This window comes from Etheostoma spectabile, chromosome 22, assembly GCF_008692095.1.
Source record: "Etheostoma spectabile isolate EspeVRDwgs_2016 chromosome 22, UIUC_Espe_1.0, whole genome shotgun sequence".
NCBI classification, from domain to species: Eukaryota; Metazoa; Chordata; class Actinopteri; order Perciformes; family Percidae; genus Etheostoma; species Etheostoma spectabile.
The window spans coordinates 16463120-16477771 of NC_045754.1; the positions used below are offsets into that span (position 1 = coordinate 16463120).

Sequence of the window (14652 nt, forward strand, 5' to 3'; positions counted from 1 at the left end):
ACGCAATATTTGTATATTCCGCAATTAAGACCATTTTCTTGAATCTGGCAACCTGTACCCATTTTTACAATCTATTTTGCCAGAGAAAGCAACAGGGTTTATAGGATAATACATTTTTACTCTAAACAATGAGTACAAAAAAATAAAATACATAAAGACAGCTTGAGTTGAAATTGATCTTCATATTATGAAGTAAATATTTGGCTTAACTATCACAACATGAATATGCTACTCCCCTGTGTAACAAGAACTGTGGTCAACAAGCTTTCTACGGATATTTGTACAAAAAATATCACTTTATTTAAAACCTAATGATTTATCTCTTTCTCTATTAACTGTAAGCATGAAAAACACACACACACACACACACACACACACACACACACACACACACACACACACACACACACACACACACACACACACACACCAGGAACAGAAGAACTACACACCCTATTATCTTTACACACACACACACACGCACACATACACACACACCCCATCTGTCTAAATAGGGTTCCCGTTTCAGCCCCTTGAGTGAAGCTCAGCACTAAGTGGGACAGTTAGAGGACATTTTCTCTCTCTGCCTGTCTTACTGTGTTTTCTAACAATATGGCTTGTCTGAGCTTGCTTGCATGGTGTGTGTATCCTTTGCATAATACGTGCATGTGGCTGCTGATTGTGCTTTTAAACTCTCCATGCTCTGCTAGCGAAAGGCCTCAGGATTCAAATATCGATCAGCAGACGTGTATGTGTATGGCAGAGGGAACCTCCTGATATGGTGATTGAGTCAATATAATTTGCCTTTCCATGTCATTCTCTGCCATTAAAATAAAAGTGAAGCTCCTAGGCAAAAATGTTCCAGAGATGCAAATCATTTTTAGTTAAAGGCAATTTCTTTGTCTATTTGTTTTGCACAGCAGCTAGTGGGTGAACAGTAGCCTGTAAAGTATTCCACTGTCTCCAAATCATGATGTAATTATCTTGATTTATTAAAGTGTGTGTCCTTATCATCCAGCTTTGATTATCTGACTGACTATCATGAGATTATGCCAATGGTGAGTCTCAACAGTCTGCTCTTTGTTTTCTTTGTTTAATCTACTTTAGTTCCTTCTAAAATTAGTACCAATCTTTCCAACCTCAGCAAACCATTACATATGTTTTTTAAATGCATGGTCCCAGTGCAACCTTAATATATAAAGATGAAAACTGCAAACCTGCCACTTTGAGCACATTATGCTTCTTAAGGCTCTGGCACCACCTTGTTAAAAACCACTGCAATTCTGTGTCACAAACACACGCAGGATAAAACCAAGCTGAATCAAATCGTAGGATCAAGTCAAACCATTTAAAGTCTATTGTGTGATATTCCCCTGATTGTGCCCTCGCTCTTATAAGACAAAGGCGTACACATGACAAATTCAACAGTCTGAACTTTGCCTCAGTGCGCTAATCAACACTAAATCACATACCCTAATCAGTAGTGTCAGCGGGTGTTTTCAGTGTTGTGGTGTACAGCCTTTAGACAGCAATGCTGGTTTAAGAAAGATAAGGTGTGCATGTACAGTACGTATATGACACTGTATACAAACAGGAATGAGAACAAAGAAACCAACGAACTATGAATGGTTTAGTTTCAGTGTAATCTCTGCCAGTGCTTTGATGTGCATTGAAGTATTGGTACAATACACGCAGAATGTGTTAGAAAAAGATTAGAAATGCAAACAAGGCACAGGTGTAGCTGCTTGTCCATTATAAGTCATTTTTACTGAGCAAACACACACACACCCAACGTGTTCATTGCGCACAACCATTTTTCAACATCATCACTAGGGGCCAGCTTGTAAGGTAGCTTTAGTACAGAAGGTCCTCTAGCTCCAGATTAAACTAAGATAAAATGTGTGTGTGTGTGTGTGTGTGTGTGTGTGTGTGTGTGTGTGTGTGTGTGTGTGCACATGTCCATGTTAATGTATGTGTGTGTAAAGTAGCCTATTAAACCCCCCAGGATTACCTCCCTGTGCTCTCTTGTTAACGTATTAATCAACAGGGAGTGGTACTAACTGTCGTTAAGCCTTCTAAGCACAGACTCCCCCAACACTTTTACATTCCAAAGGCTGTAATAATGTCTCTATGAGCATGTTTGACCAATTTCCTATTGGCCTGTATTGGATATATTAACTAGAGTTAAATAAATAATAATGATGATAATCTGAATAATTGTCCAGTCCTGCATTATTCATTATTCATTATTCAGTGGTAAATCATTGTTGCAGCAGACAATTTGGCTCATCATAGCATAAAAAATACATGTTTAATGGATAAAATTACTGATGGCAGTGTTCAATTTAGATATACCAGTTCCAAAGTCCAGGTTTTGTGCATGCTGGCTGTTTGGCATTGGCTCACAAAATGGAACGGAATAATCATTAATGCTATTAGTTTCACCTGCGCTTTTCCGACCGTAACAATTCCAAATCCATGCCATGAAACAGGTCTACATTTTCTTTATGTGCACGCCACACACTAATTATAATGCAATATAAAGCAATGGCTAGATTTCACAACAGGATATGAGTCATGTGATAAAGAAAGCCAGTAAGGAATTACACAAGTGAGTATATACAGAAATGCACTTGCCAGTGACTAATAATTCTACATGCTGTTGTCATTGAGTTCTGTCTGTAAGAGGGAGACACTCAAAACCATTTTACCTTAGACACAACCTGCATATGCACCATTAACATACAGCGCGTGCATGTAAACGGTATGCACGTGGGCTGTCTATGTTTATGGTACAGGGACATTTTGCATGAGTACTACTAACATTTATGTTGAGTGGAAGTAAAGTATTAGCTCCTTGTCCTTGGGTGTTCTCCCAGCATGGCGTGCAGTACTCATCTGAATGATTTAGAGCGCTAGGAGAGCCCCCTCCCAGAGACTCCTTAATGTTTAATGGTAGACAATATGCACAAGGAGGCTACAGGAAGACCTCTCGAACAGAGAGAGTAGTGACATACAGGAGTTTTGCATTAACCTGACTTTGTCAACTATCCAAATAGACAGCACGTGTCACTTAAAAGCTACAATGCCTTAAAGCAAATAATTACTATTCTTTTTTATGATTTTGGGTCTTATAGCAGACGCTGCCATAAGAACTGGGCTTTAGAATATGGGGCACACGCTTAACCAGGTAAGCTACCGGGGCGCCCCATAACTACTGTTCTTATCGGTACTTTTCTGTTGCAACTTAAAGTTTTAGTGCTTTTGCATATTACTAAATGTCTGTTACATTCCAGCCATTGCCAAATGAGTTGCTATAAAACTAATTAGGACTATCAGCTCCACACAACTCTCTCTGTACTTTCTCAGTTTGTGTTCAGAAGATTGTGTCATCCGGTGACTTTTGCGCGCAGAAACTTATGTTAAGACAATTACCTCTTCTGAAGATTCCGTCATGTTTTTTAAACCTCCGTGTCCTCTGTGGCTACTAGAAAGTGGGTGGGGGAGGGTGGGAGTGCGTGCGCAAACACGAGGCACGTATCATGTGGACGCGCCAACAGTGTTGTTGCCATTACTTAGAATTCCTCATGGTGGGGACAGAAACTATTCCCTGGAAATCCAGAGTTCTGGCAAGAGCACAGAATTTGCTCAGCGAGTTACTCTGACATCGAGTAATGCTGCTCATTATCTATGCCCTTGTATCCATGCTGCACCAATCACATCGGTGTATCTGGTATAGGCGGGCCGGGGTCGAGCTAAACAGATGACGACAGCCGCTACAACGTCAAAATCATTGGTAAACATTGCAAGATGGCTACGGATGAATACCAGTAGTTTGAAACGGCTTTTGCCGCTCCAATGAACGAGTTAGACTTGTGGTTTTATCTTAGAGAGGAACAGAAGACGGCGCTCGAATCGTTCCTCTGCAAGAAGGACGTTTTTGCTGTTTTGTCAACCAGATACAGCAGGAGTCTGATCTACTAGTTAGCTCTGCTGGTAGCTAAGTGTATGGGGCTCTGGATTCCTCACACCATGTATTGTTGCGATTGGTCAACGTGTTATCCAATTGCGTGGAGTGAGATTTTCAAATGCACACTTGGTGCCGCCCCTCGAGATGGGCGACTTTCATTACTTGAGGCCAGACCCTTAATCCTCTCAGATTTGGGTCTGGATTTCCAGAAAATACAAACTATAGCTTTAAATTAACATCTATTTAAGCAACTCTAACTTAACTCAACTGAACACTGTGAGCTACAACTTGTTTCTGATTGAAATAAGGTACTATAAAGCCTGTTTTGCACACGGCATTCATCGAGTTAATGCATATACATGACTAGTTGCTTTACTTTTTTTTTATTATTAAATTAAAATATTGAGGAATCCTTAAGAGAGAACTACAATATTAATGTAAAGTGAAACTAAGTTTGCTAAAAACCCTATTCTTCATTCATGTTTGTGTACTCTGTGGAACAATTCTTGTGCCCTTTTCCCCCTGAATGAGTATGGAGCTTTGGAGAAAGCTGACACAGGCAGTGCACACATCACACTGCACTGTCAGTCCAAGTTTTGCAAGTGTGCAATTTGTTGTAGCTGCTCATTAGACATTGATTTGTCTAAGGCCAATGGTCACTTTGTCTGATTGCTGCTGTGTGAATGTGTGTGTAAGCACAATACTCTCTTTTATTCTTGCAGCATGTGAGGACAGTGAAGAGAGTGGTGTTCCATAAAGTATTTAGAAGCACACAGGCTGAGCCTCTGGTGCTGTGAAGGTATGTTTGTTTCCCTGAGTGCCGTGCAAAGCACTGCACAAATAGAATATATGTAGGGTATAATGGATTTCCAGAGACACACACATCGCCCGTTCACTCTGTATGCTGACATCCTCCATGTTTTAACGCTCGTCTTTCTGCAGCAGTCGGATTGAGGGAGATGTTTGCTTGTACAGTAAATCCAATCCAATGAAGATCAAATCCTTTCTGAGCTCCGATATGAAGCAAAGTTACAACTTCGATCTGGAATTAACACAGAATTATTATGGTTTTTCATAAAAGCAGAGCCAAAACGCATAATCTGGCTTGAAAATAAATAAAATGGCCTACATGCCACATCCCGAAGGGCAGTAAACCTAACCCGATTAGGTGTAGAAAAGTGCCCTGCTCCAAGATGTAACAGGAACCTTTAGGATTGTCTGTGCTGTTTTTATTGCACTGTAAGGCAATGTTAGGTTTCCTGAAAGAAACCCTAAAATTACATATATTATTAAGTTAATCTTATAAATCCCGATTTATTGTTACCTACAATAACATTTTATGCAGATATAAATATGGAGTATTTTGACCCAAAATTTCGACATACTGTAACTTCTATCCAGTAATGCCAAGCAACACATATCTATTTCTACGTTTCCCTTTTTCAGGAATCCAGCAATTGTCAGTGTTAGCAGCTGTGGAACGTACTGAGTACATTCACTCAAGTACAACTTTGAGATACTTGTATTTCACTTTAGTATTTGCATTTTATGCAACTTTATACTTCTACTCCACTACATCTCAGAGGGAAATCTTGTATTGTTTACTAGTATTTGTCATTTATAGTTGGTAGTAACTTTTTACATAGAACATATGATGCAGCACTATATTACTAATAAGTAGCCTACCTAAAATGTACTCCATTTTGATGAACTGCCTTAAAATGCATTTGTTGGCAACAAAAACAAAATATATTCTACAATAACATAACACTTTGATAGGAACCATTCTACATGAGTACTTTCTGTTTTGATACTACTCTGGTCTTAGTTTTTGATTCTAGACTCCTAGAGAGCAGCCTGACATGATTCACCGCACAACAATCTATGACGAATGTTAGCAAACTCATACCCACTTTCTGCAGCTCCTCTGAAAGCTTGATTTAGGTTCCTCCTCATTCAAGTACATTTTGCTGATAATACTTGTTATTTTACATAAAGTTACTATGCTAAAACAATAGTCTAAAGCTGTGGCTCGTGACACAGTGACAAGGATACCTGGTTTCGCTCACGATACATCCAAAAGTCGGCTGGTATGCAACACTTGGAATTCAACGACGCATTCAACGATGCAAGATATAGGCCTACAGAGGGCAAAAAAGCACTGTAAAGAAAAGACCACTGCTGCTTTTGTCCAAAGTGGCCGCTACAATCAACACAAGCTGAAAGTTCCATAGAGCCACACTGAAGGTGCTCTAAGCGATGTTGGGTGACGTTACTTCTTGTTGACGTTCAAAGTATTTTCAAACAAAACAAGACTAGCTTACCCCTCCCTTCTCCTCATCCCCTCCCCTCCCCCTCTTTTCTGTGCTTCCACGCACTAACCACCCCCCACCCCCACCCCCAAATCCTTCTTGTCGGTTATTGGCTGGAGCACCGTTTGTGTATGCTTGGTGGTGCAGGTGGGCAGTTTGTTTTTGTTGCCGTTTGTAGACCCTGGGCTGTCTACAGATACAGCATGTTTTTACAGTGTGTTCTGGGGACAGGCAGCTCACGGATAGTGAGATGTTTTCTGTATGTGGCAAAAAAAATTGTAGCCTAAAACACGCAGGACATCACTTAGCGCACCTGTAGGAGCCATTTGTATCCATCTTGTTTGGTTAGGTTTATTTAGTTATTTATTTTAGCCACTTGGGGGAGTATTGCACTGGGTGTGGTATGTCTGGGAAGAAGGATATTTACAGGTGCGGTATTAATGAGGAAGGTGTGGATGGCGGGGAACACACGTTCTTACCGTAGCCGTGAACACGCCGCAACATTTTATTAATCGCCACTAAGTGACGTACCATTTTATTTGAAGTGACTCTTTTTTCTACTTTTATAATAAACGGGAACACCACCCAAAGACAATCAATGCCTGGACTCAAGATCCTTTTCTACGCGTTGAGAACACCATGCCATCCATACCGAGGCTTATAGGATAGCCTCCACAGCACCTTTAAGTAAGATTTTAAATTCAGAACTTTTACTTATAATTGAGTATTTCTACTTTGACTTAAGTAAAGGATCCGAGTACTTCTCCCACCACTGGTGCTTAGACAAGCAGACTCACTGACGTTCCACCTTGTCCCAAGAGTATCTCTGACAGTGACCCTGGATCAGGGTCAGCTGTCATAAATAATCAGTCATTGACATGGCAGACAGAGACGACCAACAGGATTTGGGGATCAATTCACATTATTTAGTGAGATTATGTAATCAATGTGAGATGTGAAATAGGATTAAATGATCAAATGATTAATGGAGGGTGGCAGTTAACAGCTGAACCTTTTCAGGGTCTGCACGTCACAGCCCATTAGTCCACTGGCGCAGTAATAGTTAACTAAGGGAAATGACCAATGATTTCTTAAATCAAAACCGTGTTTAGTCCGATGGAGTTAGTAGTGCAGCAAAATTCTGGTTCAGCGTAGCTTCCAGTGCTAGATTATCTTTACTAAATTTAGTATTTGAGGTTTTATTATTTTATTTTAAATCGCTTACATTGGAGCAAAATCAACATTCAGATTAGGCTGGATTTAAGCCTTTAGATGAGATGAAATATTTCTGGTGCCAAAAAAAGTGATTTTCTGTGAGATTTCATGTAGAGAAATATGATTATTTGTTAAGAATATCAAGGCCATATGTTTAGGATTATATAAAAAGCTGAACAAACTAGAAGACTCACTAATTTTGGATGAATTTATTCTCTTATTCTATTTATTCATTTTCTATAGAGCTTTTCAACATTCATAAAAAAAAAAAAAAATCAAGCTTTTTTTTGTTTTCTATAGGTGCAGTATATGACATATTAATGACGCTTCCCATTGAGATTTAGACCATACACACATACAACTTCATTCACTCGGCCCATTTAGGACCATTGCGTAATCAGCAACCTTATCACATACAGAACCACAGCTTCCCCTTGACACGCACACACTTTCAGTAAGCCCTCTCACTCAGTCGCGCCTTCCCCTCGGTATCCCACAATCCCTGTGTTTGGTCTCAGCAGGTCATGCGAGCCACTCCAAACTCCAGGCTGACAACAGCTGGCTCCTCTTTGGCCGACTCGCTGTTGTATGTCTCTTCCAGCTCTCCGTAGCTCTGCTTCCTGCTCTCGGTGCCGCTGCTGCCCTCCACCGTCCTCTCCATGTCCGTGCTCTCCGTGGCCTCCTCGCCCACCTCCTCCCCGTCGTTGTCCTCCTCCTGTCGCTGCACTTCTTTGTGGTTGATGGGGGCCCCCAGGATGAGGGAATCGGGACGTGGCGGGAGGGTGGTGGAGTTGGAGCGCTGATCTCTGGTGGGAGGAGGTGCCGGGGGGTCGGAGGTCACAATGGGAGTCACACCGAGCTGGTAGAGCCGCTGGACAGAGAAGGAGAGACAAGACAAAACAAAACAGAGCGTAGGAGGTTTTCACTCAGGAATTCAGAAATGCACCTTCACCTTTGACATGCTCTAAATATGATGGCATATTTAGGTTAATATCACTTTAAATTCTAAACATGTTTCAAGATTAATTCTAAGATGGAACTGAAAGTCAGATTTTACATGCATCCACTAAAAAATGTTTTTGGAAAATAAGTAACTAAGAGCAGCCGGTTGCAAATATTTCATCTCAAGACAACAATATGTTTCATAACAAGATAATGACATTGTTATCTCAAAATAAATGTATTTTTTCCTCCCACCATTTGTTTCCCCAATGTCATGAGAAATTTGTTATTTATACGAGATAATTACCTCATGATCTTGAGATAATAAAAAAAACATGAACATAATTGCAACCATGGCTTCTGAAAGGATGGGATTTAATAATAATAATAAAAAAAAAACACATACAGTATAATCACACTGAATGCATAAAACAACACAAAAACACAGACAACTGAGTGTATCTTCACGTGCCCTAACTGCAACATATAGGCTCTATAGAGAGGTGTTTCAACTCACCTTCTCCAGAACTTGCAAAGTGCTCTCTGCCTTGCGGTTGTTCTCTCTCACTGTCAGAACGGTTTTGAGGATGGACTGACGAGGGTGCATAGACCGGTCAAACTGGTGGTACATGTTTCTCCAGAACCTTTCAACGAAGAAACATATATGACATGGCAGGGACAATCGAAATACGGCAGATGAAATGTGCAACAACAGCGGGGAGGTGAGGAAGGCTGTACTGACTTGAAATGGTAGGGCAGAGTGGAAGGCTCCAGCACAGGGTGTGCTTCGGAGTATGCAGGGCTGTAGAACGGATTCAAGTAGTTCTGTTTTTCGCTCATTAGAAATGCCCACAGTGAGTGTGTCCGCTCTCTCAGCCTGGAATACAAAACATCAGCAACAACATTTAAACACAGTCCAACGGGTTATTGTCTAGGTTTTGCAAAAACCAAGATTGATCTTGCTTTCACACACAAAAGCTCACAGCCAATCTCCACCCATTACGGCTGCCACTCACTCCACCCTTACAAAAAGCCTCATAGATATAAACACCTGGATTCTAACGTCCTCAAACTAAACAGCAACATTTATGAAATCCTCATCGTCGGCCCCGATAATTTCTCCCCCTTCATCTATGGCTGCGCTCTTGTTACTTCCACACACATCTGTCATCTTGGTATCATCTTTGATGAAAGCCTCTCCATCAAACGCCACGTTGAAACATTACAAAAAACTGCCATCTTCCATTTTAAAAACACCACCTATTTAAACTCGCTGTTAATCTTCCAGTAATCAGCCCCCCCTCCTTTCAAATGTTTTAGTTGTATATAGTTTAGTATATTTGTGTTGTCTTTGCGCTTATGTAAAGTACCTTTGAGTGAGTTTTAAAGTGGAGACATGTGTGTGCGTTGGACTCACCGCAAGTCCTCTCTTTGTCTCTGGTTGTTGCCAAGGAAGTTCCCATATTGACAGGAGTGGACGTGTTCATGAATCTGCAGCAGGAACCACTCGCTGAACTCAAATGCCTGTGGAGATGGTTATCATTACATGAATACAAAAACCCACACTGCATATAAGACACAAGTCTTGTAGCTCGCACACTCCCACACACCTGTGGGAACTGCTCTGTCAGCTGCCAGACACACTCCAAGAACTGAGTGAAGATAGGGGACACCTCCTTTGGATCCCCATCCAACTGGTCACACCTAAGGGTACACAATTCAATAACAGCCACATAATTACTATTAAAGAACTAAGTAGTATAAATGCAGAGATGGCAAAAGTACTCCCTTCCTGTACTTCAGTAGAAGTACAGATACTTGTGTTAAAAAAAATATTCTGGTAAAAGTAGAAGTACTGATTTACTTCTTTAATCAAGTAAAAGTAACAAAGTAGTCTTGCGAATGACAACAATCTTTTATGCAAAACTACCTGGACCAAATATGATTCTAGAGAGCATGCTGAAAAACTTCAGTGGACATGAAAAAAGGCTCTTTATATGTCATTGGCTACATTTTAAATTGATGTCTGCCAATAGGCCTGAAACATCACACATATGATTATGATTATTGTGACAGAGACTGGGACTCCAGGTTAATAAGATTCTGACTAAGCAGCAAGATATGAATTTAGTTGTGATTCTGTGAAAATTCACTGATACAGTTTCTGTTTTTTATTCTTTCCCTCAACATTTAAAGAAATCTACATGTATGTGTGTGTGCTCAAATATGGCTTTTGGAAAGAAAATAAAGGATAAAATATGAATTACTAACAGACATTAATTAAGAAGTTCCCCAGAACATTGGCCAGGAGTCATTCTCCATGCCTACTAGCTCAAACATCTCTCTCAGATAAGGCCGAGGATGATCGGGAATGTCTTGCTGCTTGTCTGCCCAATCTCTGGGATCACCGTTTTCTTCTTTTTTAATCATGGTGCTGTCCATACTACTATGTGCTAACGTTGGCGCCATCAAGCTTTAATGATTTACTGTGAATGAATGCAGAATGCTGAATCTGTTGAGTCGTTTTAGTGGTGCGTCAAGTGCAACTTACAGTACGTTCCCAACCATTTAGATTGAATACGGTATTGATGACGCAAACAATAACGATAACTCCAGTGAAATTATTTGAAGGTTGGTGAGGACTAGACTAGGGCTGTATTTAAAGTTGATTCTGGTTTCCAACTTCACCCCAGATGTGTCTGTTAAAACACGGACGGAGACAACATCTCTCTAGCTAAGTTTTCACCGAATTGTCAATCGAATTATCTGAAGTTCGGTAAAAAAACAAACAAACATGCGAATAAAGCAGGTGGAACTGTTGATGCTTCATTAAGATCAAGCAACGTGCAACCTGACAGGTGAAGAACACACAACTAAATCACTAGCTATCTTACTTTAAATGTGCAAGAACTGTAGACCACTAACAGCCTTAAATGAACTGACAACAGAAGTTATACAACTTACAGTTCTCAAGGCCACACACACCCAATCTCAACTGATTATCCTCCGATGGAACAGCTAGTCTCTTTTTCTTTTCTCTCACTTTTTTCTCCAAGTGGCGCGCATGCCCGCTCCCAGTGTGAGACGTGTATTGGCACTATTCTCCGACATGACGACCTCTTGTACAAAACTAAAGTAACGAGCCAATTTTGTAAAATGTAAGGAATAAAAAGTACTGATATTTGTGTTAAAATGTAAGGAGTAAAAGTAAAAAGTTGGCACAAAAAAAAATAGTAAAGTACAGTAAAAATATCCGAAAAATCTACTTGAATACAGCCACAAAGTATTTGTGGTTTGTTGCTTCCCATCTCTGTATAAATGGTATACAGTATGTATAAACAATGATAGAGTAGGGTAGATATCCGGTTTCACCCGTCTGACAGGTTCACCCTATAACAATGTACTGCAGAATGAAGCAACTATGAAGGTGATCACATTACTACAAAGGTTTTTTTTTGTTAAGGTGACAAGACGTATTTGGCAGAGTTCGTCTCAGAGTATATCAGAAAAATTGTAAAACTGTGCCGCCAAATTTGGCAACATTTTGGATTTGATGCCGATGAAAGCGTGGAGTTGAAAAAGACGAGCCAGAATGTAAACACTGCAAAAAACTAAGCATTGTCTTAGAGGTGCATTACCAGCACCGAGTGGCCCGGAGTCGCTCTCTCGTCAGTCTCACTCGGGAGCTGCTTGTGTGACATCTAGTGGTAAAATTTCATTTTACTGGTCTGGTCCTGTGTCACAACCCTGTTATTATATTATTTATTAAAAATATAAATGACTATGAAATACAGAGCAGACTAAACCTTGAGGCTTATTTAATCCAATTCAAATCTCACCTGTCTGCAAACTTGTGACCGAAGGAGATCCAGTCTTTCTCTATCAGTACCTAGAAGACAGACGTGCAGAAAAAAGATAGTTTGAAGTAAGACTTTTCACAAGTGCCAAACAGAGTGTGTGTGTGTGTGTGTGTGTGTGTGTGTGTGTTTGGTACCATGAAGCCCTTGATGGTGCGGTAGTAAGGGTCCATCAGCAGCGCCCCCAGTGAGCAGACCTGGGCTGTTCTGTCCCATCCGTCTGAACAATGAACCAACACACTGGCCCCTTCCACTGTCACCGCCTGAGGTAAAAGTGAAGACAGACGGCAGACAATTGTTGTGGCATTAAAAAAGAAATGAAGCCGTCCTTTACAGTCACAGTCTATGATGGACTAGTGGACATGCACAAATGATGAGCGAGGAGATGATGATACGTCATCCTTGTCATTGTTGAATTTATAGGAACATGGAATAATAAAAAACACTTAAATATCTTGATTGAAAACAATGCTAACATGCAATCAAATGCATTTCGCTGAAACTTAAGTAGGAAAGGGAATTTGTTTTACCTTGGCGAGAAAGATAGCTGCGTCTACGACAGCCTTGATGTGCCGCAGCCAACCACTGCTCTCCAGGCCAACCAGGAAGTCACTCATGGAAAGAGACCGAGTCCCAATCACTGAGAGACACACAGACACAAAGTCAGTTCAGATGAACCATTTACTGATTACTTTGACGTTTGAATTATCAAAAAAGTGGCCTTCATAAGCAGCAAAAACTGAAATGATATTTTTGTGCTACTGTGTGTCGCAACATGTGTTTAACCTTCAAGCAATTTCTGTAGGCTGGTCCTCATTACGTGGATGTTTTCAATGCCAACAAACTGGAAGCGGATGTTGGAGTAGTTGTCCTCGTTCTCATAGCCTTTACCTGCTGCTCGATTAGCTAGCGCATTCAACTGCAGGATGAAAAAAAAAAACATAAAAACAAAATACTATGCTAGTCTGGATCCAGTTGTACATACATACAGCACATTTAAAAGCAATTCAGAAGAAGTTTTTTTTTTTTAGCTGTTACCTTTGGCCTAGTGTCCATGACGTAGACAAATCGGCTGTTGTGATTGGCTTTGCTGATGGCCTGCAGCATGCTCTCATCCTCTAAGCATCGCGCACTGAACCCAGAGAGAGGCTGACTGCATCGACACACTGCCGCCTGTCAGGGTGAACAGAGGACGCTGATCAGAACAAGCACATCTACAAAAAATACAAAGTGTTAAAGGTCCTATGACATGCTGCTTTTTGGACGCTGTTATATAGACCTTAGTGGTCCCCTATGACGGTTTCTGAAATTCAGCCTTGGTGCAGAATTACAGCCACTAGAGCCAGTCCCACATTGAGCTTTCCTTTGGATGTACCATTTCTGAGTCTGTAGCTTTAAATGCTATTGAGGAGAAGAGAGGGGCTAAAGGTGGAAGGTAGGGGCTTTGCCTTGACCAACTGCCATGCTTTGCTTGTTTGCAAGCCATGATGTCTCTCTCTTTCTCATGGGTGAGCCAAATTCTCTGGGCGGGCAAAGCAAAGAAAGGGAAGGTAACCTTAGTCCTTATGACATTATGAGGGGGAGATTTCAGATCGGCCCGTCTGAGCTTTCATTTCCTCAAAGGCAGAGCAGGATACCCAGGGCTCGGTTTACACCTATCACCATTTCTAGCCACTAGGAGACCATAGGCAGGCTGGGGGAACACATATTAATGTTAAAAAAACTCATAAAGTGACGTTTTCATGCCACTGGGCCTTTAAGGAAAAACTCAGGAGCAGCACAGCTCACTTCACACACGTGAAGAAGATTAAGGAGACTTTCAACTAACTTTCAATTGAGGAGAGAATTTAGGCAGGCAGTACAGTTTGACCACAACGTGTTGCCGCCCCAACTCTCTGATGTTCCTGTCTTCCTGAAGGTGTACTTAGACTCCTGCTGGAGGTGTTAAGTTTAGAATCTTCAATAGAAACAAAGATATTGCGGGCGCCGCAAACACAGATGGCTTAACCGAAGCCTAGTTTTCACCGACCTACAAAAGGAGAAGGTGAACAAAACATTCCCCTCTCATGCAGCGGACACATAGCTTTACATAAACACTGTAATGGTTTATTGATCATGACTAAGCCGTTCTGTGGAACTGTATATAGCCTGTGTTTGTACTAGTTCTGTAAAAACCACAGATGAAGTCACTGTGCCAAAAATGCCTTGATTGAATGCCGTGTGCAGATAGTTCATTTTGACGAGTCATTGCTGAGAGTCAGGTTTCCAAATAATGTGGCCTGCCACAGCAGGCTAGCAGGTCTTCAGCTCTCCTGGACTCTCTTGGATATTTTACTGAAAACAATTGCTAAAACAA

The 14652-nt window shown here is 41.0% G+C and overlaps 1 protein-coding gene across 1 annotated transcript in view; it reads right to left on the reverse strand.

The window, feature by feature from the left end:
• Positions 1 to 7691: 7691 nt before the first annotated feature.
• mtmr6 (myotubularin related protein 6) overlaps positions 7692 to 14652 on the reverse strand; it is a 14085-nt gene continuing 7124 nt past the window's right edge. Inside the window, exons 6-15 of the mRNA XM_032503747.1 lie at positions 13335 to 13469; positions 13083 to 13215; positions 12827 to 12936; positions 12434 to 12559; positions 12279 to 12328; positions 10050 to 10143; positions 9857 to 9963; positions 9182 to 9316; positions 8957 to 9083; positions 7692 to 8368 (exon numbers count right to left, since the gene is read on the reverse strand). Of these exons, the coding sequence (XP_032359638.1) occupies positions 8012 to 8368; positions 8957 to 9083; positions 9182 to 9316; positions 9857 to 9963; positions 10050 to 10143; positions 12279 to 12328; positions 12434 to 12559; positions 12827 to 12936; positions 13083 to 13215; positions 13335 to 13469 (1374 nt within the window). The 3' untranslated portion in view covers positions 7692 to 8011. The remainder of the gene's footprint in view (positions 8369 to 8956; positions 9084 to 9181; positions 9317 to 9856; positions 9964 to 10049; positions 10144 to 12278; positions 12329 to 12433; positions 12560 to 12826; positions 12937 to 13082; positions 13216 to 13334; positions 13470 to 14652) is intronic.